Here is a 27624-nt window from a genome sequence, read left to right as displayed (position 1 = left end):
CTTATCTGTTCTGTGGCTGCATCTAGGGAATCTGAAAAATTCACAAGATCGTCTGCAAAGGCTAGGCAGTAAACTATCAGTGGTGGTGGTGGTGGTGATTATTGTTTTAAGAGAAAGTACAACTAGGCAACCATCCTCTATATAACACTAATCAGAGAGAAAAAGTGGAAGGGATCCAACACTTTGAAAAATAAAGGAATTGGCCAATGAAGGACAAGGGCCCATGAAGAGCATAAAAATGAAAGACTTCCTAGCCCTCAGAATCTATTGGAATCAGGTTTGGAATAGAACAAGAGTTGTCCAAGGGAGGTCACATAGGATAGTTGAAAGTGAGGTGCCTGGTACAAGTGAATGGAAATAATGCCAGGACTCAGCTAAGTGCCCCATGGTTGCCAACCCACACTCCCTAGTCAAGAGCCATCGAGTCTCCTTTGAGTTGCCTCTTACGACAGGCAGGGGTACCATGGGTTTTACTCTACCGCCCCTACCCATAGGGGTAAGTCAACTATCACTTTCATGTTTCTGTAGCCCAGTCTGATCCCATTTTCGACCCTTTTCTGCTCATTTCTCTTTGCCACTCACGGATGACTTTTTCAAGTATGCTATTGAAGAGCAGAGGTGAGAGTCCATCTCCCTGTCTTGCCCGGGTTCTGATTTATAATCCCCATGACATCTTCCTAATAGTGGATCCAGTTGTTGTTCTACCCTAGTTTGGAGAGCTTTTGAGAGGATCTTGTACAGTAGGTTGTTGTGAGAAGAGAGATGCCATGCTAGTAATTTACATGCATTCTATCACCTTTTTATGAAGAGGGTGAAACAGGGCTGAGGTCCTGCCGTCAGAAATTTCCTCTGTTTCCCAAATATGACATATTATTATGTCAGTTAACATATGAACAGCCTTGTCACCAGCATGTTTTTTGTAGTTGAGCGGTTATTGAGTACTCGCCTAGTGCCTCGTTTTTCATTGACTGAATGATCTGTATGACATCCTCTGGGTGAACGAGCGTATTGTCTTCAAGAGGGAATGTGGATGCTGGAGCTTTGCAGTTGATCAGGGACTCATAATAATTAGCCAGGATTTGGCAGTTGTCCTTGTCATTGTGAACAGTTCTTCCATTTTCCTTGAAGTGTAGGCTTGGTGGAGTGTTATCTATTGAGGTTCTGTTTGAAAGTTCTGTAGAAATCACAAAATCTTGGGTGATGTCATTCTTGAAGTCTTTCTCAATTTGTCGTAGCTGATTCATGTCAATGGCATGCTTTAAAAAAACATATTATTATTATTATTATTATTATTATTATTATTATTATTATTATTATTATTATTATTATTATTATTATTATGTTGTTGTTGTTGTTGTTGTTACTGTTTTGCAAGTTAACTGGGAATTCAATGACTGAAGTCCATATAATGAAAAAAAAAAAACAAATCCCATGGCGCAACATGCCCTACCAATTGACCGCTGCTCAGCCCAAAGGCCTGCAGATTACAGGGTGTCGTGTGGTTAGCACGACAAATCCTCTTGGCCGTTATTCTTGGCTTTCTAGACTGGGGCCGCCATCTCCCCATCAGATAACTCCTCAATTGTAATTGCTTAGACTGAGTGGACCTTGAACCAGCCCTTAGATACAGGTAAAAATCCCTGACCTGGCTGGGAATTGAACCCAGGGCCTCTGGGTTAGAGCCAGGCATGCTACCCCTACACCACGGGGCCGGCCCATATAATGGGTATTATTATGTTTTGCATGGCTTTTTGTGCCATGAATGTTCAGCTCGCTTCGTGCAAGTCTTTTTATTTGATGCACAGGGGCGACCTGCGCGTCTGGATGTGGGATGCTGAAGATGATGATGATGATGATGACGATGATGATTATGCAAGTTACGGAAAGGTGAAACCTAGTGTCGGCATGTAGCTTATTTCTGTTGAATAACAGCAAGGCATAACGTCCCTATCTGAGAGACAAAAGACCATCGACATCATCAAATGCCCTTACTCTAGATGAACACTGTGAAGATGTTTGGAATTTCATCCAGGCTTTTGGCACGCAATGTAGTGTACACTGCCGGTCAACATTCTGAGGGTGAATTTTTTTCCACCAGTGGAACTTGAACTGGCTAACAGCATTGTCAGACTTTACAGGCTTGACACCGTAATGATCATGGCCATAAGGTAGGCTAACTCCATAATGGGTGAATTATGTCTCCAATCCAAAGAGAATGATTTGAAGTACCGGTAGTGACTAACTGTAGTGAAAATTTTATACTAAATGATACTTATCCATGGTGTTATTAATAAATATCCTTTCTCTTCTATACTGATGATGTGTGAAATGGATATCTCTTTCAATAAGCATGTTGGACAAGTATTGGGGTATTGCTTTTAGAAGTATAGTCTTGTTATATTTATATCCAGTAAAAGCTAATTCTTGAGTTGGGTGTGCATGAGGGAATATGTTTGTTTGTCGCTTGAATAGAGGGTGCACAGTGATGCATATAATTATATTTCTAAATACAGTAGAATACATGTTTCAATTTTTTCATCAGAAGTTTATAAAGCTTAATTTTTTGTAATATATGATTGTTATTAGCATCTTTCATATGCAGTTGGGAGATGACAGGCTAGTGTTGTAGCCCAATCGTGGCCACCCCCCTTTGCAAGTCATGTGCTGTTTTCCCTTCCACAGGCATCCCTTGCCAGGAGAATGAGTTCCAGTGTGCTGATAAATCTTGCATACACATAAGTCTTCACTGTAACCGGCAAACGGACTGTCTGGATGGCTCAGATGAAGTGGGTTGTAATGGTGAGCAATGCGTTCTACCACCAGCTTGATAAACCGCTTCTTTTGCCTTCTGCATTATTTTCAGAATCGAGAATCTCATTTTAAACTGACAAGATTATTATCAATATTCTGACACTTTTGAAATTCCTATCCAGTTTTTGTTCTATTGTTAGAATCATGCATTACTTTTTGCTCATCTTGATGAACTATGATGTGAAGCAGAAATGTTCAGGTAAGAAATTTTATAAAAATACATAATCTGAATATTGCTTTTTTTGTATTCTTCATACTATAATCTGGATTCCGAATTGGAGAAGTAAGTTTTATGAGATAAATTTGTAATTTCCTTTTATCTTTTAATTACATCTATTTACAGTAAGTTTGGGCTTTACGCAAGGGCATATAAAAGAAATGATACTGATTTTATTGGAATGTGCATATAATACGAAGGCAAATCAAAAAGTAAGTTACACTTCCAAGTTATGGTCTTTTATGAAACCACCTACACATAGGCAACCATGCTGTGACAACATACAATGTACAGTAAGTTCACTTTTCCACATAGTCCTCAAGAGACTGTAAAAATTTCTCTGAACGGTTAACCAACTTTTCGGTTCTGGATGCGTAGAAATCACTTCCAGCTCTATGTAATCACCTGGAGACAGCTGCTTTCACCTCCTCATCGTTTTGGAATCGTCGTCCACTGAGATCCTTTTTCAACTTACCAAACACGTGATAATCGCATGGCGCTAAGTCTGGAGTGTATGGAGGATGTTGCCATACCTCCCATTTGAATCACTACAGCAGTTTGGACATTTGGCAGGCAGTGTGAGGTGTTGCGTTATCGTGCAACAAATTCACACTGGCACTCTATTTTCCCAGTCACTTTTCTTTAATTACCTTATGCAACTGGTTCAACGTTTGACAATATGAACCAGGGTTGATTGTCCTGCCTTTCGACATAAATTCCACGTGCACCACACCCTCCATGTCAAAGAACACTGTCACCATTACCTTTTCTGCTGAAGGTTGGACCTTGGCCTTCTTTTGTGGTGGTGATGTGGTGTGCACCCATTCCATTGATGTTCTCTTTGTATCAGGGATGAAGTGGCGGACCCATGTTTCATCCCCTTTGATGATTGGCCGCGGAAACTTGTTGTCCTCCACAGAATACCATTGCAAAAATTCACACTGCCATACGAAATGTTCAGCATGCTGGCAATTTCCTACCGTGTTATGCGCAGATTCTCTCTAATGATCCCATCCACACGGTCAACATTTGCAATGGTACTGCCTTCGTAATATTCGTCTGTGAGATCCGTGCGTCCGGCGTCAAATTGCTTACACCACTTTACAATGCCTAGGCGAGAAATTGCACGCTCACCATATACAGCAGTGATTTCATGATGAATGTCTGTGCAATTGAGTCGTTTAGCCCATAGAACTCTGATCGTTGCATGCACCTCCAATTTGGAGTGAACATCCAGTTGACGCGCCATTGAGCCTAGCTCGCTTTGCACACACAACATGACGTGATACCACACCAACCTTTCTATCGGATGTGTCAGTAGTTACTGTAGCTTGCTCCATATTGGCAACAGTCACGACACACAGCGTGTTCTTGCGGCATGCAACGTACTCTTTGATTCGCCCTCGTATCATTCTCTGCTTATTGCAGTAGCAATGTTTGACATAGAATATCACTGTGTGGTGAGTGCTACCAAAGTAAAACTGATTTATACATAATTCAAGGGGAACAATTTGAATGAAGTCAGAACTATGTAGAATTAAGCTGCTGCATCTTTTTTCCTCTGTTGTTTGTGTACACTTCCGAGTATCACTCAGTGTCAGCTCTTCTAATTCATAGAGAGTATTCCCTCTGCTTCTGCATCTGGGCAGCAGGGATGAGCTAGAGGCATGATATATTCACAATAATGATAAACATAACAAAATACATTTTGAAGGAATTTTGAGATCATATTGAATCATATGATTCTGGTTAAGAAAATAGTGATATTATATTTGTGAATTAAAGCAGTTAGGTCAATTCAAAGCAAAATTTACTTGTTTTACAATAAGTATGAATATCCAGCGAAATTCATAAAAAACTCCATTCCGGTTACAAATTGCTAGACAGAAATAGGAGACACAGTACTATGCAAAATTTCACCAAAGCTGTTTATTGCAGTCATTTTGGGATTAGAAAGATCTAATTATCGACATTCCCATTTTGCTGGTTTCAGTCAAGCGTAGAATGGATGTAATTACTGAGACTCCTCTTGCAAAATGTTGGTGCCTTTGTTGTTTAAAACAAATTATTGAAAAGCATAAGTCTCCAAATGATGTCAACATGTTATTTGGACTTCCAAATTATCATTTCATCAAACTAATGCACTTCTAATTCAGTTCATTTATAAAAAAATTCAGTTATGAATGAAAAAGTACATTTCCATTTCAGTTCCTTGTTCATTTGTTGATGCAGATAGGTTTTATTCAAAGTACAATTTGAATGTGAGATGACTAATGAAAGTGAGTACCATTGTAACATGTGCTATGTTATCTTTCACAAATTAAAGAATGAATTGAATGGCATAATTGTAATTACAATGTATTTTTTATTTAATCTGCTAACCTTAATTAGGACTACAGTATGATAAGGGAATGATCGATAATTGCTAGGAATGTTATTTGCATAAATACTCACAAATCAAACGAATGAAGTTTTTAATGAATAATTTTAGAAAATTATTCATGCTAAATTCAAACAATGGGGCAAGTTATATTTTGCAAAATAACACGAGAGTTTGTTTCCTTTTTGCAAAATCCTATGTAAATTAATGTGAAAAATAAGTCATGCCTGTAAGGATATCCCTCCTTCTCAAAGTGGTTTCACCTGTTTGCCACCACATTGCTCTTGGGCGTCCACAGCCTGTCCTTGGTTCTACAGTGGGAAAACTTGCTGTACAGGATGATCATCATACCACTTAATTTGCCCATACCAGCAGAATTGTCTCTCCTCTGGTTTCTCACTGACAGTGGTGATGCTCGATGCTGAAAGATCCTCGCATATGCTCTTTACATACTCAGTCAACTCCACTTTGACTTAGAGGAAATCTTGGTTTAGGCCAACAGCCAAACATGTGCGATTTATTTCAGCCTTCCTAATGAATAAACAGTGTACTTCCACTAAAATCTTGACCTGATTGATCCAGTTTCTCGAAATTGCTTCAAAACTGAATCGACCCTTGCCAAACCAACACTACATTTACAGTGGAATCTTGATATCTCAAATCACCTCTGGAGCTAAATTTTATTTCGAGATAAAGAGAGTACTGTTTTTGAGCCTGTGTAGCAAATAATTGAATCATATGCATCTACTGGCTTATACTGAATACAGTATTTCTAACAGTATAAAAACAAATATTTTATGGCATCACTTTAATTACAGTACAACACTTATTATAGTGACCATTTGGAAGATAGAATACAGTACATACAGTAGTGAAACAAAAAACATACCTCCATTCGCCTTTGGAAAAAATTCATTCATCTCCCCTGTTTTTTTACTATTAACCTTCTTTTCTTTCACATACTTTTTTAACAACATTTATTGTTCTGACACGACTGTCGTTTACATTCAACTGTGACTGTATGTACGACCAAATAATAGCCACTGCACTTGACGCCCTGTCTGCTTATGGTACAGGAAAAGGCAGCTCCAACTCTTCTTATTTGGAAATAATCATCTTCTTCTTCATCTTCTTATTGCTTGGCAGCAGCGTTAATGGTATCCATTGGAGGCTCAACTGCTATAACGTCGGAGTCCACATTTATGCAAGCCTCAAAATCAGCTTTTCATTTGACAAGCTCTGCCCGTTCTTCAGGAGCAAGAGTGTCTTCCTTCTCTTTGTGTTCTGAAGCTCCTGAGTCACCTTTCAAAAATATGCTTTCAAAAATATGTTGTACAAAATTGGAGTTACAAAGAATTTTTTGCTTCTATGGAAGAAGCATTTGCTTCAAGAAATTGAGATATTCGTCTAACCGAATTTTGAGTAATAGAGAAATATATACACATGAAGAATAGTACAGATGGCCGGGAAATTTAAGTTACTTCGAGATACTGAAAATTAGAGTAATGGATGTTTGAGATATCGAGGTTCAACTGTATAAGCAATTTTCCTTTGTGTCAAATCAAAATCAAATCAAAATATCTTTATTTGCAAATGAGGTGTCTACCTCGGTGGCAAATGGTACACTAAATTTTAAATTAACAAGAGAAGAAAATTTTCCTAGAATACCATATTATACAATTTACGCTAACAATTTTTTCTATTAAACACACAGCTTATCCTTAATAAATTTATATTGTTTACAAAATTCTACTGATGATATCTCCTGTACTTACAAACATAGTCAACTCATATACAGTATGTGGAATTACTTCAAATAATACTATACAACTGGTATAAGATTAAAATTTACATTGCATTTATTTATTTATTTATTGTTTACCCATTTTGGTACCTAAGTAGCATAACGACCTGCTGCGTCTTAACCAGAGCCCCTTTTGCCACCACTTTTCAGATTTCATGAAGGACCTTCACAGCTACTGTAGAGATCCCAGGGCCCTCGAAGTCCCCACTGTACTTCACCCCTACAGGCAGTTCCCTACTTCGGCTGTCCAAAATCCACAGACCAGGGGATGGAATTATTCACACACATTTTTTATTTACAATAACCTGCACTGGTCGAATGCCCTCTAACATTTCATTTATTTTCTCTGTTGCTGTTTATTCTCTTCTTGAATATCTGTACAGATTTTGAAAAAGGATCAAACACTACCGCTGGTAAACTGTTCCACTCATTCACTCCCTTCCCAATGACTGAAAATTTACCCCAATCGCTTCTGCTAAAATTCCTTCTAATTTTAATACTTGTGGTCAGTTCTACCGATATAATTATTTTCCAGTTGAAGCCTCTCACGGATTGCTCCCCATGCTTCTTCTCCTGTATAGGCTCTATATAATCCTATAAATCTAGTTTTCTCCCTTCTCTTACTTAAAGTTTACCACCCAAGTTCCTCTAACATTTCTGATACACTACTTTTTCTCCTGAAATCCCCTGTTACAAATCTTGCTGTTTTCCTCTGCACACTATCTATTTCTTTTATTAGGTATTCTTGATGAGGATCCCAAACACTGTTTGCATATTCCAATAATGGATGAACCATACTTAGGTAACTTTTCTCTTTTAATTCTTTGTTGCATCCTTTAAGTAGCCTCATTATGACATGTAACGATCTGTATGCTTTCCCAACAATGTCATCAACATGACCCTTCCAGTGCAAATTACTTTCAAATCTCACATCTAAGTATTTGCACTTGCCATCTTTTGGGATAACTACCTCATCCAAAGTATATGCAAATTCAGTTTTAAAACACCTGTTTGTAAATGTTGTAACAGTTTATTTGCCTCCATTAACCTTCATATTATTTTCTTCAACCCATTGTTGGATACTCTCAAGGTCTCAAGGTGTCATGGAAGTATATTTTGTTAGTGTAACAAATTATGGTATATTTTTGCCCAGTTTCAAGTTGAATTCAGGAAGACAACACAATATATAAAATGTCCATGAGTTTATTTATTCAAGTGATAATTATATTACAAAGAACACTCAGTAGAAAGGAAAGAGGTCAATGCTAAAAGAGCATGACTTGATCAACAAGTTTACCTTTGATTCCTTTCCTGTAGTTTTTTAATGTTTAGTTACAAAGTGGGATGTTACTTAACCCCCTTTTCAGCAGCCATGAAAACCAAGGAAGAAGAAAGATTCGGAAGATTAATTCTGCTGTAAGAATAAATATAAAAGGAGCTGACATGTGAGTCATACTTAAGGATTTTGGTTGTGAAGCCTTAAATACAATTATGTTCATAAATTGCTTCCCTTGACTGAAATTTTTATTTTCTTGTTTAATTATTTTCTTAGAAATCCTGAAACAATTATTGTATCTTTCATATTTTCCTATTCTTGTAAGTGCATTTGTTAAATTTCTACATATCTGTTTAAAATTTGTCCAGAAAGAAAAAGTTTCAGAATGCTTTGAAAAGACTGATATATTTTATATGGTATTAGAAACTGTTGATTGGCTGAAACAAGTGTAATAGGAATGCTTTGGGAAGAGTTGCCTTAGACTCATTAAGACTCAGTATTTTAATTTTTTTTAATTAAAGTGCATTTCCACTATGTATCTTCTTCACAGATGTTAATCATAACAGTACTTGCATTTATGGTGCACTGAGTGGCAAAGAGGGCGCATACAACTGTAATCATAATTCCATCTATTTTCATTGAGTGAACACATACAGATTATGCATCTCAGTCAATTGTTTTTCAGCGCCAGCTGTTACTTGTCTCTGAGTATACAATTTTCCTGCTTAACAAACCACTTCCCGCTTGCTGAATCAGTATGTAACAAACAACTGTACCTTTGTCTTAGATGCTTCTGTGGTTGTTACTATTACTGTTAATATTATCAAAAGGTACACTATCTGATCAGAAGTATACAAACGTTGTTGCTATTATTATCAATATTAACGAAAGGTACATTATGTGATTAGAATTATCCAGACTCCCCTCCATATACGTAAACTAGAGCCACCACAACTACTGCTAAATGTGGTGGCTGATGGCTTGATGTTATTCACTTCTATAAGATACCTGTAGATTGGGTGGAGCAAGGGAGGTTAATGATTTTATTGATTGGTTGCCTCACCAGTAAGTGATCAGTCATTGCCATTTCCACCTTTCTCAAGTTGCCCAAATCGACTGTTAGGAATGTGATTGTGAAATGGAAATGTGAAGGCACGACCACAGCTAAACTGGCTGGGTAGGTGACGTGTTGACTGACAGGGGCTGTAGATCAATGAATAAGGTGATATGAAAAAAATTGCTTGACAATGTGTGGTACCATCACTCATGATTTCTGCAGTACTACTACTGTAATTGTGAAGGTTAAATCTGACTGTACATCAGCAGAGGCGAGGATTGGAGTTCAAAACTTGGGCACCTGTCCATAAATTGCATATTTCACCGTTGAGCAACGGGCGCTGCATTCGGTGGTATAAAGAAGTACTGCCACTGGTCCAGGAATAAATGCATGATTTGGAGTTTTGAATTCATGTTGTACCATATGATAAGAAAAATATGCAATTGGTCCACCTTAGTTAATACAGTGTCATAAAAAGACAAAGGTATAGTTGTTTATTAAATACTGATTCACTGAGTGTGAAGTGGTTTGTTAAGCAGGAAATTTGTATACGTGGAGACAAGTAACAGCCGGTGCCACCACCGACTGATTGAGATGCATAATCTGTATGTGTTGATTCGATGGAAATAGAAATTTTCTTATACTATATAGTCAATATGAAACAACCCAAATATGAGATTATTTTTATTGCTATACCATATGACAGTCAGGTGGAAGGTTTTGGGTGTGGCAAATGCCACAGGTTATAGGGTTATAGGGACATTGACAATGTGTGGACATTTTGATGTCCTCTGGAGTATTTTTCATGGAAAATGCATGTTCCTCTCATAATACTCCAGAGGACATTAAAGGCGGAAGGTTAGAGGGACAGTTTGACCACCTGTTTGTTTTCTATGGTAAAAGATCAGTTCAGAGAAGTTTCAATTCTCCCTCCTATAAAGTGAGGCCTGTGTGAGTGGTTTGTAGACAGAAAGGTTCCAGGAATTGACTCGCTAACCCAGAGCCCCACTTCGGTTCTATAATACCCCTGAGATGAACTAGAATGGTGACTTTGCTTCACACCCCAGTGACCCATATCACTAATTGCTGCAGGAAGAATGGAGATGTTCGGACACCTGGTAGGCAGTCTCCCTCATGGGATTCAAGCTGTAATAAAGGATTCCTCGAATTATTGTTCACTATTGGGCATCATATCTGAGGAACTCTTAGATGACTGTTTTGAATAGGTGTCTGGATACTTTTCATCAGATAGTGTATAATTTTTTAGTGAACCAGGGCTTCAGATGAGTGAATATTTGTAATCAAAATATAAATGTACAGGTACACTTTCTGAAGAATGCATTTTCTATTGAGAACCTCAACAGTTCGTAATTTCGTGTTACAACATTTCTCTTGATTATGTTGAACTTGATCTTTAATGTTAAATCATACATTTGTATCAGTGGTATAGCATGATAATTTCCTGGGTGTTGCTGGTTCGAAACTGGTACAGTCGAGGAGAGGATGAAGTTCCTTCAAGCATTCTATTAATGTGCGTTTTTCTCAAATACAATATCTATTGTATAGAATTATAAAAATAGTAGTAATAAATGTGTGCATGTGTTATTTTGGAAGCACAGCCACAATGATTCTGTATACCATGATACATTAAAATATCTTTTGAAACCTCCATGTGATGTAGTCTTCCAAGTATTTTAATTCAGGAGTTGTTTTGCCATTTTTTTTTTTTTTTTTTTTTTACAAAATAAATTGCCTCCCAATGGAGGTAGCCCCAAAAGACTCAGTAAACCCACATGACAGTAATAATTAACATTACAATTATAATTACAATATTAAAGTATAATGTCACATTTCAGACATCACCTGGAGGTGTGGATGGAGATTCAGAATTTGACAACTCTGCTTTAGTTCTATGGTGACTGTCTTATCTTTTACAGAAGTTGGAGTGTGATATTATTTTTCAAATTCCTAAAAAAACGATGTATAGGACCTTGTGCTCCTATCAGTAGACCTATTACATCAACACATTTGAGCTTATACCTGTCTTTGAAATAATTAACAGTAGGTTCATAGATAGCTTGTTTTTCTTTATCCAGCTCCTCAGCTTGTTGAAGACCAACCTCGAATCAGACAGAAGGGTCAATTATTATGCCATGCCTAGAGGTGTTAGAATATGCAATAATGTCAACTCTTCTAGTAGACCCATCTAAGGAAACACATGGGATTTCTTTGTGCACTTGCCACCCTTTCTGTCACAAAGCATTAGCACTCTTAGACCTCACCATATGATGACGTGAATTACGTAGTAATTTTCCTCTATCACAGAATCCTAAGACATGCTCAAGTGATTCATTCTCAGTGCAGTGTCTGCATGGGGTACCATCTAAGGATCTTCCTGGAATGGTCCAGACAGCTGCCACGTTTGTATCCATTTTAAGGCAGGTGATCCATTCAGATGTGGATAATCCAGCTTTGTTAGGGAAATCCACTTGTTAGAGTCAGATACATCTGCAAAGACTTCAACACCGTAACATTGTCCTGGTAATGTCTTCTAAGTTTCAAATTTGCGAGTTCTTAGATCTTTACGAACCTTCTTAACTGATGTTTTCGATAAAACTTCAGGTTGAGGAATGTACACAAGCTTAAGGAATGGTTTTTATACAGTCGCAATCATAGGAGGATACTTCATGGGTCATTTAGAAGCCACGCTTGGAGATTGTAGGGGAAGGGAGAAAACCTCTGTTTGCCTCTGTGTCTAACAGGCAAATAATACACAACACCAAGCATGATACACTCTAACCATGGCACTGAAGGTCACTGACACTCAGCCTTAACAAATTTTCCGTTCAAGCACTGCAGGCAGCACGTGGCGTAAATAGGTAATATTGAAGATATTTTGTATATGTACTATGTACGAGGGCTATTTTTTTTTTTTCAAGGTCCGATTGGTCACGAAATGAAACAGCAGTACAAATTTGACACTTTTCTATTAGTAACACTTACTGATACATCACAGCTATTTTTCAACATAGTCGCCTCGCAGATTGAGACATTTGTCGTAGCGTGGTACCAACTTGTCAATGCCCTCTTGATAGAACGTCGCCGCCTGCGCCTGTAACCACCTTTGTACGCCGGTCTGCAGCGCCTTCTCGGTGTCAAAATGCTGTCCTCCTAGCCAGCATTTCATGTGAGCAAAGAGGTGAAAATCTGATGGAGCCAGGTCCGGACTGTATGCTGGGTGATCGAAAACGTCCCACTGGAAACGCAGCAGGAGGTTCGTGGTGGCAGCTGCAGTGTGCGGCCGAGCATTGTCATGGAGGAGGACAATGCCTGATGACAACATCCCTCTCCGCTTATTCTGAATTGCCCGTCGTAGACGTTGAATAGTCGCACAGTATGCGGCTGCACTGATGGTGGAACCACGTTCCATGAATTCCACCAACAGAACTCCTTTCCGGTCCCAGAACACAGTAGCCATACACTTTCTGTTGGAGAATGTTCGCTTGAATTTCTTTGGCTTACTCGGGGAGTGCGAATGCATCCACTGTTTGGATTGCTCTTTTGTTTCTTCCGTTTCAGAATGAACCCATGTCTCGTCCCCTGTGACAATTTTGTTCAAAAAATCCGGTCCTTCATCATGGTAGCGCTGGAGAAACGCTAAAGCGGCGCCCATTCGCTGTGTTTTGTGACGGTCAGACAGCATCTTCGGAACCCATCTCGCACAAAGTTTGCGGTACTGAAGTGTCTCACTCACAATTGTGTAGAGAGCTGACCTGGAATTTTCAGGAAACGAAGCACTCAACACAGAAATTGTGAACCGACGATTTTCTCGAATTGCCTGATCCACACGCTGAACAAGATCATCGGTTGACACACGCTTCCTTCCCTGGCCGCCTGCATCATGGACGTTTGTACGCCCTGCTGTAGAGTTCCTGCACCATTGTCACACTTTGCTGTGTCGCTCATGCACGTTTCACCATACACACGACTTATTCGGCGATGAATTTCGGCTGCATTGCACCCCTCAGCCTGAAGAAGTCGAATTACACCGCGCACTTCACACATGGCGGGCGAAGCGATCGTTGTAGCCATGTTTACGAGCGCGCTGCACGTTCACTACTGACGGGACTGAGGTGAGGCGCATAACGGTCATTTCAGAGACGTTGCGCAACACATCTGCGCAGCGGTTCATCATATATTCGCGGGCGTTTGACTGTCGCGACCGATCGGACCTTGAAAAAAAAATAGCCCTCGTATTAGTTCAATTCTTCAGCACTGTGTAGCAGTCATATCTTTTCTGTCATGTGTTATGGGAATCTGGTAGATTTAGATTGTTGATATAAAATACAAATTTAAGAAACATACCTAATTTCTATTTTTCTGTATATTGCCAGTGGCAAACTGGCAATGTAGATGCCACTCCCCTGATATATTGATTTAGAGAGCCAAGAACATGAAAAGGAACATATAAGAGGATAAATTCAATGGCAGATTACTATGGAAAGAGGTAGCAATTGAAAGAGGTGACAAGAACAAACATGAAATAAAAAAGAGCAAGGACAGTCTCCACATCTTTGTACCTTGCCACCTGAAAATAGCTAGGCTCTCCCCCTTCAATTCCAGTCTTACATTCATTTCTCCTTGACCACTGATGATCCTGTTTATGCTTCCCAGCTTCATCAGACAACAAGGAACTTTGGTTTTACAAAATTTGTTAAATGCATTTTTCAAAATCGACGTTTCTACGTCTCTCTTCAAAATAAGAACAGCCATTGGAGAACTCAAAAGAATGGATTACCCCAAGTAAGTGTTCTTGCGTACAGGGAAACATGACCTGCGATTGTGGACTACTACAGGATGAAGAACACCTTCTGGTTTGTCAGCATTTACCATCGCCGTGCACAAAGGAAGATGTTTTGCAGTCCAATGATAAAGCTGTCCTTGTAACTGAATATTGGTATTATTTAGTAGCGTATCTGGACACAGAAAATAAGTAAATAAGCTTAATTAGGAGGGTAAGCATCAAAACATGTTGAGGAGCAGCATTGTTAATAGTCATGAGGTGGTATGTATCAAATAAGAAAACTGTTGTTAGCATGATATTGAAGATGAAAGTGTATACGTGAAGTATCTGATTTATGTACAACCAATTTCAAATGGGTGTTTAATTTTTCTGAGGATGTTAATCATGTTTTCCTCTTAAAGCAATACTCAGCTCCACTTTCATATTAACATTTTTTTTCTATATCAGCCAATTTCTTCCATTAGCAGAATTCTTTTGAATATCAAGAATGATTGATGTGCAGTACCGTGTCCATTTGAATAATTTGCGTATCCCCTTGCCCTCCTCATTCCCTCTTGACTGGTAGGTTATCAGGAGCATTTGTGCCTTCCTTTCAATTGAAATGTTATCTCCAAGCAGTACATGCCAAAAAAGATATCAGGTTTGTCATTATGTCTAGAGTGAATGTTACATAGTAATCCTGAAATATTAGAAACCACTTACATGTACTTGCATCTAGATTTTTGACTATGTTTAGGGTATGCAGCCTTGTATGTGCCTACTTGCTTTATAGGTGCACCCCTTATTAGTCTGTTATACATTGCTTGAAAGAAGATTTAGTGGTAATGTGTTTTTAGATATTTTTAATAATATACAGTAACTTTAGCTTTCTGATGTAAGTTGTTAATGTATACTTCCTTGATTTTCATTTGCAATTGATTTCCTTCTTTGCTTCTCCTTGTACAATTCATTTCTATTTATTTATGTTATAGTCTGCATTGTCTTTACTTTACCAAAATCCATTATGATCCTTAGGCTCATCATGCAGAAGTGATCAGTTCCGCTGTAATGATGGCTTGTGTCTTAGTATCAGTCAGCGGTGCAACGGTTTTGCTGAATGTTTGAGTGGGGAAGATGAGAGTAGCTGTGGTAAAGTGTCCTCCCTAATTTATTAATTTAAATTCTACTAACCTAGATTATAACAAACCTATAAATAACAAAATATTGTTCTATATCTGTGTTGTTAGATTTGTAAATGATGAATGGAATAGCTTCACTTTATTGATGAATAAAGTTGTTTTCTTATAAGATCTTTCACTTCATAAGTAAAGCAAATTGTCTTTTTGAAATCTGGTGACAGTTTTGTTACTAGACTCTGATTCTGTTGCATGGAATTTTTCTGGGTTTGGTGAACAATTGGTTGGAAGTAATTGGGTGACTATAATTTTCTTTGAGTGTGGTAAAGAATTGTTTGACACTCATTGAGTATTTGTGGTTTATGGGTATGTTGGTACTTGGGTACTTGGGTACTTGGGTCAGTTGGTCTTTTCTCATAGATTTCTGGGCTGTTTTAGAATTCTTCTCTGCTATTGGGCATGCTTGAAATGTGATATATATTTTATCATTTTTCTTGCAGCTGGAAGTATCTCAAGTCTGTTATGTGATTCTCTGAATAACAGACTTAATCAAATTAGATTAATTTTTATTAGAAGTATTGTTGATCTATGCATACAACTGGATGTTGTAATTATTCTATTATTATCAGAAAAAAAGTTGATAATTAGTTGATTATTACTTGATAATAGTTTGCCTACTAAATTATTTCTTTTCCCAGGTTTTAAAATGACTTCCAGTAATGACATTCCTGAGTTGTCTGGAAGTTATTACCTCATCTCTTGAAGTGTGTATTCATGCACTTTTTCCACTCTAATTTTCATTCTTCTCTTTCCCTTAGTTTGGTTCTTCTTGTAAAGTTTTATTTCATTATTTTCTTTTATATTGTTAAGAAAACCATTTTAAAAATATTATTGATTGTTCTTCATTAAACATTCTCCCTCTTGTAATGCTTCCTTTTATATACTTGCCTAATTATATGTAGTGTGACTGTTTTAATGTTTCTTTTAAATGTAGTTATTTTACTTAATATTTTTCTAATTTGTCATTGTAAATGGGTGACATACAATATATGTATTGTTGTTTAGTTTCTGAAACTTACCTTTGTCACATGGCATAAATATGTTTGAAACAATTGTTTATATTGTTTATATTATTCTAAATAATTGTATTTTCAGCATATAAACTCATAGTTTGGAGCTACTACCCTCTGACATGCATGAGAAGTATATCAATCAAACTTTTACTTATCTATAGTTGAATTAATTTTGTAATTGTTTTATCTGTCTTTGTTCACAGGCTGTAGACCAACAGAGTTTGCCTGTCGAGATGGGTCACAATGCATTGATCAATCGAAACGCTGTGATGGCACACGAGACTGTCCTGACAACAGTGATGAGGGTGATCAGTGTGGTATGCTCAGTGAATTTTCTTTTACAATTTGTATATCACATTAATTTAATGCATTTAATCAGTGGTGCACAGCTTCCTTTTTAAAGCACAATATTTTTGTTATAACCTGGCGGTTATGATCAGTAAGGCGTCAAGTCTATATGGCCCAGCACCATGGTTAGCTGGTTTGAGTCCCATTGATTGAAAAAAATTCCACCATCAGAATGTTAGCTGGCATGGTAGGAGAGGTGGTGGTATACAACTTCTAATCACTAGATTGTATGCCAAAAGCCTAGGTTCAGTTCCAGATCTCTTTGCAGTATTCATATGGAGTGAGGGCATATGATGTTTTGTTGATGGTGATTCGTCCATGAGCAGACCCATTGGTGTTATTCAACAGGTATAGGCTATGTGCTGGGACTGGGTTTCACCCTCTTCCTTCCACTATCATACATCACGTTATTCTGTTTCCTCTCACTAACTTCTCTGATGAGTTTGCTGTTAGGAAGGATATCCGGTCCTAAAAATTCATTACAAAGATTCATCCCATTTCATTCGGGATCACCTGAAGAAATGCCAAAGAGTTGGACACACACATTAAACTGATATTAGATAATAGAGGGCTGACAAGAAGACAGTTATGAGCAAGCCTCCAATTGGAGTATGATGTTTATAGCAAATGGTTGTTTTTAAAGTAGTACTGTATGTAGTACAGGCTGCAGGAAATTGTCATTGGATAGTGAAATTGAGAATGATGGGTCAAGACTTTTTTATTTCTTTTTTGTACAAGTTGCTTTACATCGCATCAACACAGATAGATTTTATGGCCACGATGTGATAGGAAAGCCCTAGGAGTGGTAAGAGAGCGGCCATGGCCTTAATTAAAGTACAGCCCCAGAGATTACCTGGTGTGAAAATGGGAAACCACGGAACACCATCTTCAGGGCTCCCGACAGTGAGATTCGAACCCACTATCTCCCGAATGCAAGCTCACCCGCATGGCCAACTCACCCGATCTTGTCAAAACTGACATGTTTATCAGCCATTTTAAATAATCGAAAAAGCCTTATCAATATTACATCCAATTTCACATATTAAATATATAATTTAACCTGACAATAAAATGTGCTTGCCATGAGGCACAGAATATATTCCCAGTATTATTTTATCTCTAAAATGCATGATAAGTTCAACTGTCCATACGGTATTTGAACATTGTAAGAGTTATACGTCGTCGGTGACATCTGGGCTTTCTGTGACAGGTGATGGTGGAACTGGTGGTATCAACTTTCAGGCTGAGGACTCATCATACATCACTCAATTCATCCTTTGCAATTAATCTTGGATCTGTAGTTTCATTGCTGTTTCTAGACTACTGAGTCTCAGAGTCCTTACATGTTCACACACTACAGCTATGGAGCAAAGAAATGGATTTGGGAGACAATTAGGTTTGAGAAAGGTTTTCTGTGGTTTCCCATTTTCACTTCCAGGAAAATGCCGTGACAGTTCCTATTCATAAGCCACAGCAGATACCTTCCACCTCTTTACCCAGTTTCATTCACTATCATGAATTCTTCAACTGAGGTTGGCATCAGGAAGGGCATCTGGCCATAAAAACATAAATTCATCCCACTTCATCCCCCGACCCTATATCAGGAAACAGGGCATGTTTCTGGACTAACATGAAGCAAGGTGAAAAATTAAGGGGATTACACTCCCCTCAAAATTTTGAAAATAAAAGAGAGAACATTCACATATCTACAAGGAACCTATGCACAGTTATTTTTAGTAAGACAATGCTGCAGTGTTTCACACCTTTCTGTTTTGATTAATTGGTAACAGTCAGAAAATATCTTCTAACCCATTGGTATAAATAGGCCAATACAGGCATTATCTTCTCTCATAATAATTTCATTCAACAGATTTAAAAAAAAAAATCATATTTGGGAAGTTGTGCATCACTGCATTTAAATTACAGCATTTAATGGTTGCATTTTAAAAGGGAAGTTTGATGACATATTTCAAAGTTACTGAGGTGCATTCAAGAACTTTGGTCAGTGCATGCCTTTTGTTTTTTAAGCAATATCAAGCATGAGTTTTTAAATTTTATTTGCTTGTTGACTGGGGGTTGTGTGTTAATCTTATATGATGATGTCGAGTTGCATTTTTTATTCGGTATAACTTCGTATTTGAATGGTTCCTTTTGTATTAATAATAAAGATAATATATCATTGATTATGAGAAAGAGGTCATTCTTTTCTCAATGTCAGGAGCCAATTCAGAATATTTTATACCCGTAAAATTCACTGCAATGAATGTCTTGATTGATATTATCAATTATTTTCTAAGAAAAATGTCTTGTCCTTAAAAAAAATATATATAATGAACACTGCCCCTAGTACCAAAAAACCTATCAAATTAATCTTAAAGTGCAAAATATAAAACATCCTATTGTATAATCCTGCAGGTTAATTATTTCCATCATCCTTTGAAAGCAATTGATTTTCATATATGATTTAGTTCATAATATCTTACTAAAAGGCACTGATAAGAAAGCGAGTTTAAACACTCTATGTTTGCATTCATAGCATTAGTTGCATGATGTATCAACTCCAGTATTTTAACTTCAAATTGGAATGAATGCATGTATTGTATCAAATGAAGTTTTTATTCGTATAGTTAACATGGTACTTAAACAGAACAAAGTGTGCAACAGCAGCAGCAAGAAAAATAACAACCAAGACAAAATGTAGGACTACCTATTAATCTTTACACTGCATGAACTTCAGCACATATACATGTCCTACATGAGAAGAAATAATTGATATAATAAAGTATTAGGAAAGAAACAACCTTTACATGCTATACAACATTGGAACAGATTGTGTAATTCGATAGTTAAAGTGAACTGCCTGCCTTTATACATCAGAGAACACAATTTTTTAACACCAATTACATTCATGTTACGTTCACATTATAATCACACCAATCATGCTTTAAATGACTGTTTTGCAGCAGAAATGAAAGAATGATTTTGAATTCTCAAAACATCTTACTGTTGGTAGTTCTTTCTTTCTTTCTTTCTTTCTTTCTTTCTTTCTTTCTTTCTTTCTTTCTTTAAGTCAGGACTCAAGTGAAATTATCCTAACAGAGTAAAGAGAAGCTCAATCACTTACTAAAATAAATAAGCCAAGCTTTCAGTCATTGGCATGGCTTCTTGTGTTATACTCATTGATATAAAATGGCTTTAATCCAGATATAATAGTAATTTTTTAAAATTTATATTAATAAATGACAATGAGCCATGAAAACCTATGTTCATTAATAAGTTCAAACACTATTTATATACTGTCTGCTGTATCCATCACGATTGGGGTATGTTTCACATATGTATTAAATCTTTTATTCCTTCATATATTTCTTTATCATGTGCTGATCGAAGCAGACTATGGAGTGGGTATGTGGGAAACTGGGTGAGAGATTTGTAGATCCTACAGGGTGAGTAGGAGATGGGAATCTGTGCTCAGATAGCCTTCATGTGAACCAAAGGGAGGTTTGTTTAGAAGAGTCATAGAGAGTTACATTCAGGAAACTGTTAGGGTTTGATGATGAGAGTACAGAGAGCTGAAAGTCAAATAAGGTAGCTACATGTCCTTCATTTAATGTACTGTCCCAGGTTAATAGATATACACTGGTTTTTTTTTTGCTAGTTTTACGTCGTACCGACACAGATAGGTCTTACGACGACGATGGGACAGGAAAGGGCTAGGAGTGGGAAGGAAGCGGCCTTAATTAAGGTACAGCCCCAGCATTTGCCTGGTGTGAAAATGGGAAATCACAGAAAACCATTTTCAGGGCTGCCGACAGTGGGGTTCGAACCTGCTATCTCCCGAATACTGGGTACTGGCCGCACTTAAGCGACTGCAGCTATCGAGCTCGGTACACTGGTATTTAACAGATATTGTAACAGGAGTTGAACCGTGCCTAAGAAGCGAACAAAAATGATTATTGATTCAAGAAAATATATTCCTATTGAAAATTGGGGACTAAGATGAAGAAAATCTAAGAAGAAAATTTAGCCTATACACATTCTGTTGAAAGAAACAACACAACTCACTCAAATTATATATTTCAATGACATTAGGAGTGAGGGGCACTATCGGCAGCCCTGAAGATGGTTTTCCGTGGTTTCCCATTTTCACACCAGGCAAATGCTGGGGCTGTACCTTAATTAAGGCCACGGCCGCTTCCTTCCAACTCCTAGGCCTTTCCTATCCCATTGTCGCCACAAGACCTATCTGTGTCGGTGCGACGTAAAGCCCCCAGCAAAAAAAGGAGTGAGGGGAAAAAAACATACAGTACATCAAGTGTAAACACAATGCTTAGTCCCTATGGTAGAGGGAGCAGCAGAAAGGAGGGACTGAGACAAACAAAAATACACAAATGGATCTTGACAAACTCAACATCTTCACACTCTATCTTTGTAGATAGACTCTCCATGGCAATCCTTACAATGGCATAAAAAACAAGTAGATAAAGCCCATTGATAAAGGCAGGTATGTGTGAGTAGATTATATTAATTTCAGTGCTCTTAGACATGTTTACAAATTTTCAAATACTGAGATACTATGCCTTGAGAGTTACTTCTGTGTATACTTTGAATTACCATTATATCAACATAGTTATATCAGCATAGTATGTGTTTTGGGGCATGTTAGAAAGTTTCAGAAGCTAGGAGAAATTATAAAAATGCAAGGTTTTAACATTTTCTTCTCAACATTTCTATATAAAGCACATAAACTTGTTTATTCTTTTGCTCATTGCTATAGTGCTTTCAATTCCTTCACCAGAAAGAATTTACAATCTTCTGATTTGATAATTGATAAGAAACGTCTTGATCTTTTTATCTAAACAGTAGAGTCCCGATAATTTGAGTTGGGTGGAACCGAGTCTACCTCAGATTATTGAAAACTGGAATTATATAAAATTAAAAAAGAAAGACAACATTTCAAACATTTACCTAGTAGTATGTATATATACCCAATATTAGAGAACTACACTGGCTTGTATTTTAAACCTATTTAAATTCTTCAACTAAAATTTACAAATGAAAATTGAACTACTGTCTTACAAAATATCAAAACTTGACTGAGAACTCCCAGGGGCGATTAGGATGAATGAAGAGTGCTTTCAATTTAACTGCCCATTGTCCTTAGTTCCCTGGCTCTTAATTCATTATTGACAATACAGTACTCGGGCTAATGAACTGTCAGTGTTTTCTGTTAAGAATGAATGATGAAATTCTACTGTAGTTATTGTGCATTGGCATTAAAATTCTTTCTATTCTGTAGAATTTTCCAAAAAAGTGTGCATGAAAAAATACAAAAGTAGTTATAGAGTTACAAGAAAACTCAAAATGTCAGGATGTTTTTATCTAGCAAGATTTGAAAATAAAGATTTACTTGAATGACTGCATGTTTGTATTTGCTTTATTTGAGCAAACCAGTGAGGTTTGTTGTTGCATGGTCTTCCATTCTGTATTTCATCTTGCAATTATGTGTGCAACATGTGATGATATGTCTAAACCAGTTCAAGTTTGTTACGAACATTATTAACTGTATCATTTAAGTTTTTGCTCCATCAATGATTTTTGCTTGCTACTTCGTTGTATAAAATCCCCATTACTTTTCATTGGCTGCATATGTAAGCTTGTAGTTTGTCTTATAGCTGCCATTTGCATGTTTTGATGTGACAGTTACTTATTTGAAAAGTGTGTAATTTATGTGTCCATGTCCAAGAAGGAAGTGGATGAAGAAATGAAATACACATAAATAAAGGTTCAATAATTTGTCAAATCAAAAATTAAGAATTTTCTAATGTTACCAATATGGGTGATAGAGGAGACCATAGTTGTCAGTACCTATGAAATATTTAGTCATGCACTTTTCCCATATACCTAGGAAGAAAGAATTAAATCTTGACTCTGAAGAAGATCAGAATTAAAGTAGTGGACTGGAAAATGGAAGATAACCCCTCTAGAGTCCAGTAGTGCATAATTATAAAACAATATATCTCTATGTAATAAAATTTCATGGAATGTTAGGGCTAGCATGTACCCCATGTTACAGAAACTCATATATGGAAGTTCAAATTTATCTTTTTTTCTGTAAGGGTACATTATTAATCATGGTGGTGATATGACTACTGTTCCCATTTCTGAGATAATGTATCAAACAAAACATGATCATTTTGGACTGATAGAAATGTGAGTGGATGAATCATTAGCTTCTCTAATGCATTAAAGAATGCCCATAGGACAAATTTTATGTCATTTCTTAGGCAGTGATAAATTATAAGTAATTTTCAAGGGAAATTCAGTTCTTGTTTATTCAAAATATTGGCCATCAGCTTCTACACACTTCACCCATCTTTCAGGTAAGTTGTGAGTAGCATGACAGAAAAACTGCTTGTCCTTTATGGCAAACGATTCATCGAGCCATTTTCAAACTTCCTCGAAATTGCTGAGGTGCTGCTCTGTGAGCGCGTGCCCCATTGATGCAAAGAGGTGATAGTCAGATGGCGCCAGGTTGGGGCAGTACGGCGGGTGCAGAAGGATGACCCATCTAAGCGATTTCAAGGTGTCTTTCACTGGTTTTGCTGTGTGAGACGGTGCATTGTTGTGCAACAAAATCACTTTGCCATGCCTTCTGGCCCATTCCGGTCATCTTTCAATCAATGTATAATTTAAATAAATCATTTGTTGGCGATAGCATTTTGCATTAACAGTTTTGCAGGGCTTCGCAGATTTGTGATCTACCAGAGCGTGCACTATCTTTCACATTTGAAGTCACCACATTTAAATTATCGAAACCATATCTCGCATGTTCTAATTGATGGAGCGTGTTCACCATATGTTTTTACCAGCAAATGATGACTTTCCACAGCCTTTTTCTTTTGATTAAATAAGAAAAGCAATGTGTGCTGCAAATATTCTTTTTCAGGCACAAACATCGACATGATCACTGAATGATACAACACAGACGCTAGTGTTTGGTGGACTTAACTTGTGTGTGTTAGTAGGTTAATGTCAGATCAACAAACTGACGTATGTGTCATATTCATACGCTGCGTACTGTTTGCTGGCACCATCTCTTAGTGAAACCAGAAAAGACATGCATACACCTTGTATGCTTCACTTTTAACTCGGCTCAAGGTAGTAATGTTGAACAGATAATTTTAATTAAATATTTTTATTCATAAACATTCCTTTTCATTTAGAGTTTTAATTGCAGAGTTATATTTACAAACAAGAATGTTCTCACATATCTAATGGAAGCAATTTATTTTTATAGTAGGAAGTTATATTACTTTTCATTTCTTCATCCATTTATCTTATTACTTGAACAGTAGATTGGTTTCAGTGACATTGTCATACTTTGGCTAGCATCATTAGTTTTATGCATTTTTTTTTAAATCAAAAATAGTCCTATGGCCAGGCTTGAACCCAGGCCCCTCTGAACCAAAGGTCTCAATGCTGACAATTAAGCTAAGGAATCAGACAGCATTAATGCATACTAATTTTACCAATTTTCACTTTGAACTGTGACACTTGGATCATGAGAAAGAAAGATAAGAAATTGATTCAGGCAGCTGAGATGAGATTTGATAGAACTATGGTATGGTTGGAATACAGTATTGCCAGGTCCACTGAAATTTAGTTATGTCCAAATATATAAAATTAGGTGGACATTTTTCAAATATTTTCCACCTCACTTCACAGATACAAGTGACTGGTGTAAGTTCAGTCTACAAAACTGCTAACTGCAGAAAGGCAACTAGTCCTTAAAATTCACAAATTCACTTTTCAGCACAAATCAGTTTTAAATGGGTGGACACACTGTTTACTGCAAAAGGGGAATGCCTCACATCATTTTTATAAGTATGGCAAGAGTTTGAATTTTGCTTTTACTGCAGATAGGAAACACGTCTGGGACTTGTTCCTCTTCTGTTGTAAACAATAGTTATAAAGCAACTGTTTTAAACACCAGTGGCGCTAGTGGCAGCTACTCTCAGCTGATAAATGATTAAATTTTCACTCATTATTTCTGCCAATCTTGAAGGTTCAAATGAAGTATGCTTATGTGGTACATACAAAACAAAATTTCAGAGGATTTCAAAACTTGTCACCTTTTTGGAGACAACTATGCTGTTCAAAACAAGAACCACACCCTTGTTAGACTTATGATGGCTCTTTGTGAGCTAAGAGATTTGACAAAATAAATTTGGTGTTTCCTGTTAGGGAACATTCGTTTATGTCTAATGACCATGACTTTGGAATTATAAGGAGAAAACTAAGAAAAGTAGAGAGGTATTATGAAACTGATGAAGTAATTGATGTGATTAACACTTCCTCAAAAATTCCTGGAAAGTTTACTGTGAAGAAAATGTAATTTGAAGATTTCATTGACTATGGGGTTTGGTGGCCCAAGTTTTACAAGAGAACATGCTTAAGCAATGACCCTTATGGAAAAATGTAGTAAAACCTAACAAAATAAAGTTTTTAATCTCAAAATACTGTGAAATGTAAGTTTCTTCTGATGAACCAGGGGAGATTGAATTCAGTATGCATATTGTTGGATTTACATGCGATATCTTTCTCCTATGAAACACTATAGGGGACTTGGAACTATCAAATAATAAAGCCTATTCAGCTGTATTACCCATCAACCACTCAAAAATTGTGGATATAAAGAAAACTTTGGTTTATATTCTGGATGAAAAGCTCAGATTTTGGAACGAAATAACGTCATGGCCTGTAACTACTGTGTCCATTCAAAAAAGATCAACCAACTGAATAAACGAAGCTCTTAAGTAGTATTGTGCATTAGTTATTATGATATTAAAACAACAAAACAGCATTATGAAAATAGTGTTCCATAAATAAAGCATTTTTCAAGATTTTTGCAAGTCTTTTTCACTTTTAAACCTCATTTACTGCAAAAAGGGCTCGTATCCATGTTTAAAAAAATAATTCTACACTTATAAACAAGTACATAAAAAATATGCATATATCATTAGACCCATACTAACCGTTGAATAACTAGAAAAAAAATGAAAAACTAAGTTTGAAAATAGTGTCAAAACAGTTTTTTGTCATTCCTGTAAAATCTGTACTTGTTACCTTTCTGCAGTTAGCAGTTCATTTATGCATCAATACAATTATTGTGCTTAGCTTTCCAACAACTATCTTTTTTTCATTGAAAAGGAGCTCTTTCACATGCTAGTGCCATGAGCCACTCGCATGTAAGTCCTCTTACATGGCAACTGACTGTTCTGGGAGATCAATACAAGACGTCCGGCTCCATAGTTAAATGGTCAGTGTGCTGGCCTGTGGTCACAGGGGTCCCGGTTCGATTCCCGGCAGGGTCGGGAATTTTAACCATCATTGGTTCATTTTGCTGGCATGGGGGCTGGGATGTATGTGTCGTCTCCATCATCATTTCATCCTCATCACGATGCGCAGGTTGCCTACGGTCGTCAAATCAAAAGAGCTACATGTTAGTGAGCCAAACATGTCCTTGGACACTCCTGGCACTAAAATCCATACGCCATTTCGATACAAGACTTCTTATCAATTCTTGGGGCTTTCGAAGTAGAATATAATAATTACATCTAGCTAGAATTTCAAACTAAATACAGAATGAAGTGATGCGATCTCTCAATGTTAATTGTATGTTTTCTCAATTTTCAGTAAATCAGAGTGAATTATGACATATTTTTAAACTTCCAGGGTCTTTACCAAATCTTTTGAAATTTTCCACTTGTTTCTGATTTTTTTAATCTGGTAGGATGAAAACACTGTACCTAGAAATATGTAATTTGTAATTTGGTTACATGGAAATAATGTATACTAATAGAATGCTGAAAAATGTACAAACTTAGCTGGAAGAATGGATGATGATAATGATGGGAAACAATACACAGTAGATGGGACAAAATTGAATAAGTAGTAAAATCTGGTGGAAGGGTTCATTTTGCAACCCATTGAAATAATGGATTGGAATGAGATGTTGTATAGGTATGGTATATTTCATCTTTTATGACCATATCAAATACAATTTTATGGAGCAATTTTCCTTCCCCTGTGGAATTTTATTCGGTTGTTGACAGCTTTTTCCTGATAACTTGAACACACCATATTATGTTTGTCCTCAATGATAATGTCACTGAAACTTGTCTCTTCCTTTTCATAAATTGAGCAGTTTATTTTTTGTTGTGCTCTATGTATTAGAGAATCAGTTCTATAATCTGTTGAATGGAATCACTATTGTTCTTCAGGATACTTATTTACAGGTTAAAAAGTCACAGAATTTACAGATGAAATAGTCACTGAAGATGGACTCCTCCTCTTTACATTTTAGTTTCCTTGTTAACAAGCTCAAATTTGAATGATTAAATTTCATTATGGAATGATTTTTTTTTTTTTTTAAGTTTCTGACAGTAATTAAAAATAACTAATTTAAAGTAAGAGAGCACAAGTCCCTAGAATTATATTTCTTCACCACGATCAAACTTATTAATCGAATCAAAGCATCTCTCATTTTATTAGTTAGTTTTTGATCTGATAATAGTACCATTATGTCCTCACAAATATTATGATACTCATAATCCAACTTTCAACAGCAACAAAAGTAGATTTTCTGTCTAACCTTTGTGAAGGCAATTTTTTCACATTTGCTGATTTTACAATAATGTTGATTCTTTTTGGTGTCAAATAATTCACTTGTAATA

At 36.8% G+C, this 27624-nt stretch overlaps 1 protein-coding gene across 10 annotated transcripts in view; it reads left to right on the top strand.

Annotated features, from left to right (window-relative positions):
• trol (terribly reduced optic lobes) overlaps nucleotides 1-27624 on the top strand; it is a 918151-nt gene that overhangs the window by 443903 nt on the left and 446624 nt on the right. For 9 of the 10 annotated variants that reach the window (XM_067149795.2, XM_067149794.2, XM_067149791.2 and 6 more), the window contains 3 exons: nucleotides 2683-2799; nucleotides 15364-15477; nucleotides 16741-16854. In XM_067149795.2, coding sequence (XP_067005896.2) covers nucleotides 2683-2799; nucleotides 15364-15477; nucleotides 16741-16854 — 345 coding nt within the window. The remainder of the gene's footprint in view (nucleotides 1-2682; nucleotides 2800-15363; nucleotides 15478-16740; nucleotides 16855-27624) is intronic. The other variant, XM_067149796.2, reaches the window with a different exon arrangement.

The sequence above is a fragment of the Anabrus simplex genome, chromosome 6 (assembly GCF_040414725.1).
Source record: "Anabrus simplex isolate iqAnaSimp1 chromosome 6, ASM4041472v1, whole genome shotgun sequence".
NCBI classification, from domain to species: Eukaryota; Metazoa; Arthropoda; class Insecta; order Orthoptera; family Tettigoniidae; genus Anabrus; species Anabrus simplex.
Note: the sequence above shows the minus strand (reverse complement) of the source record. Positions and strands in the feature narration are given on the sequence as shown.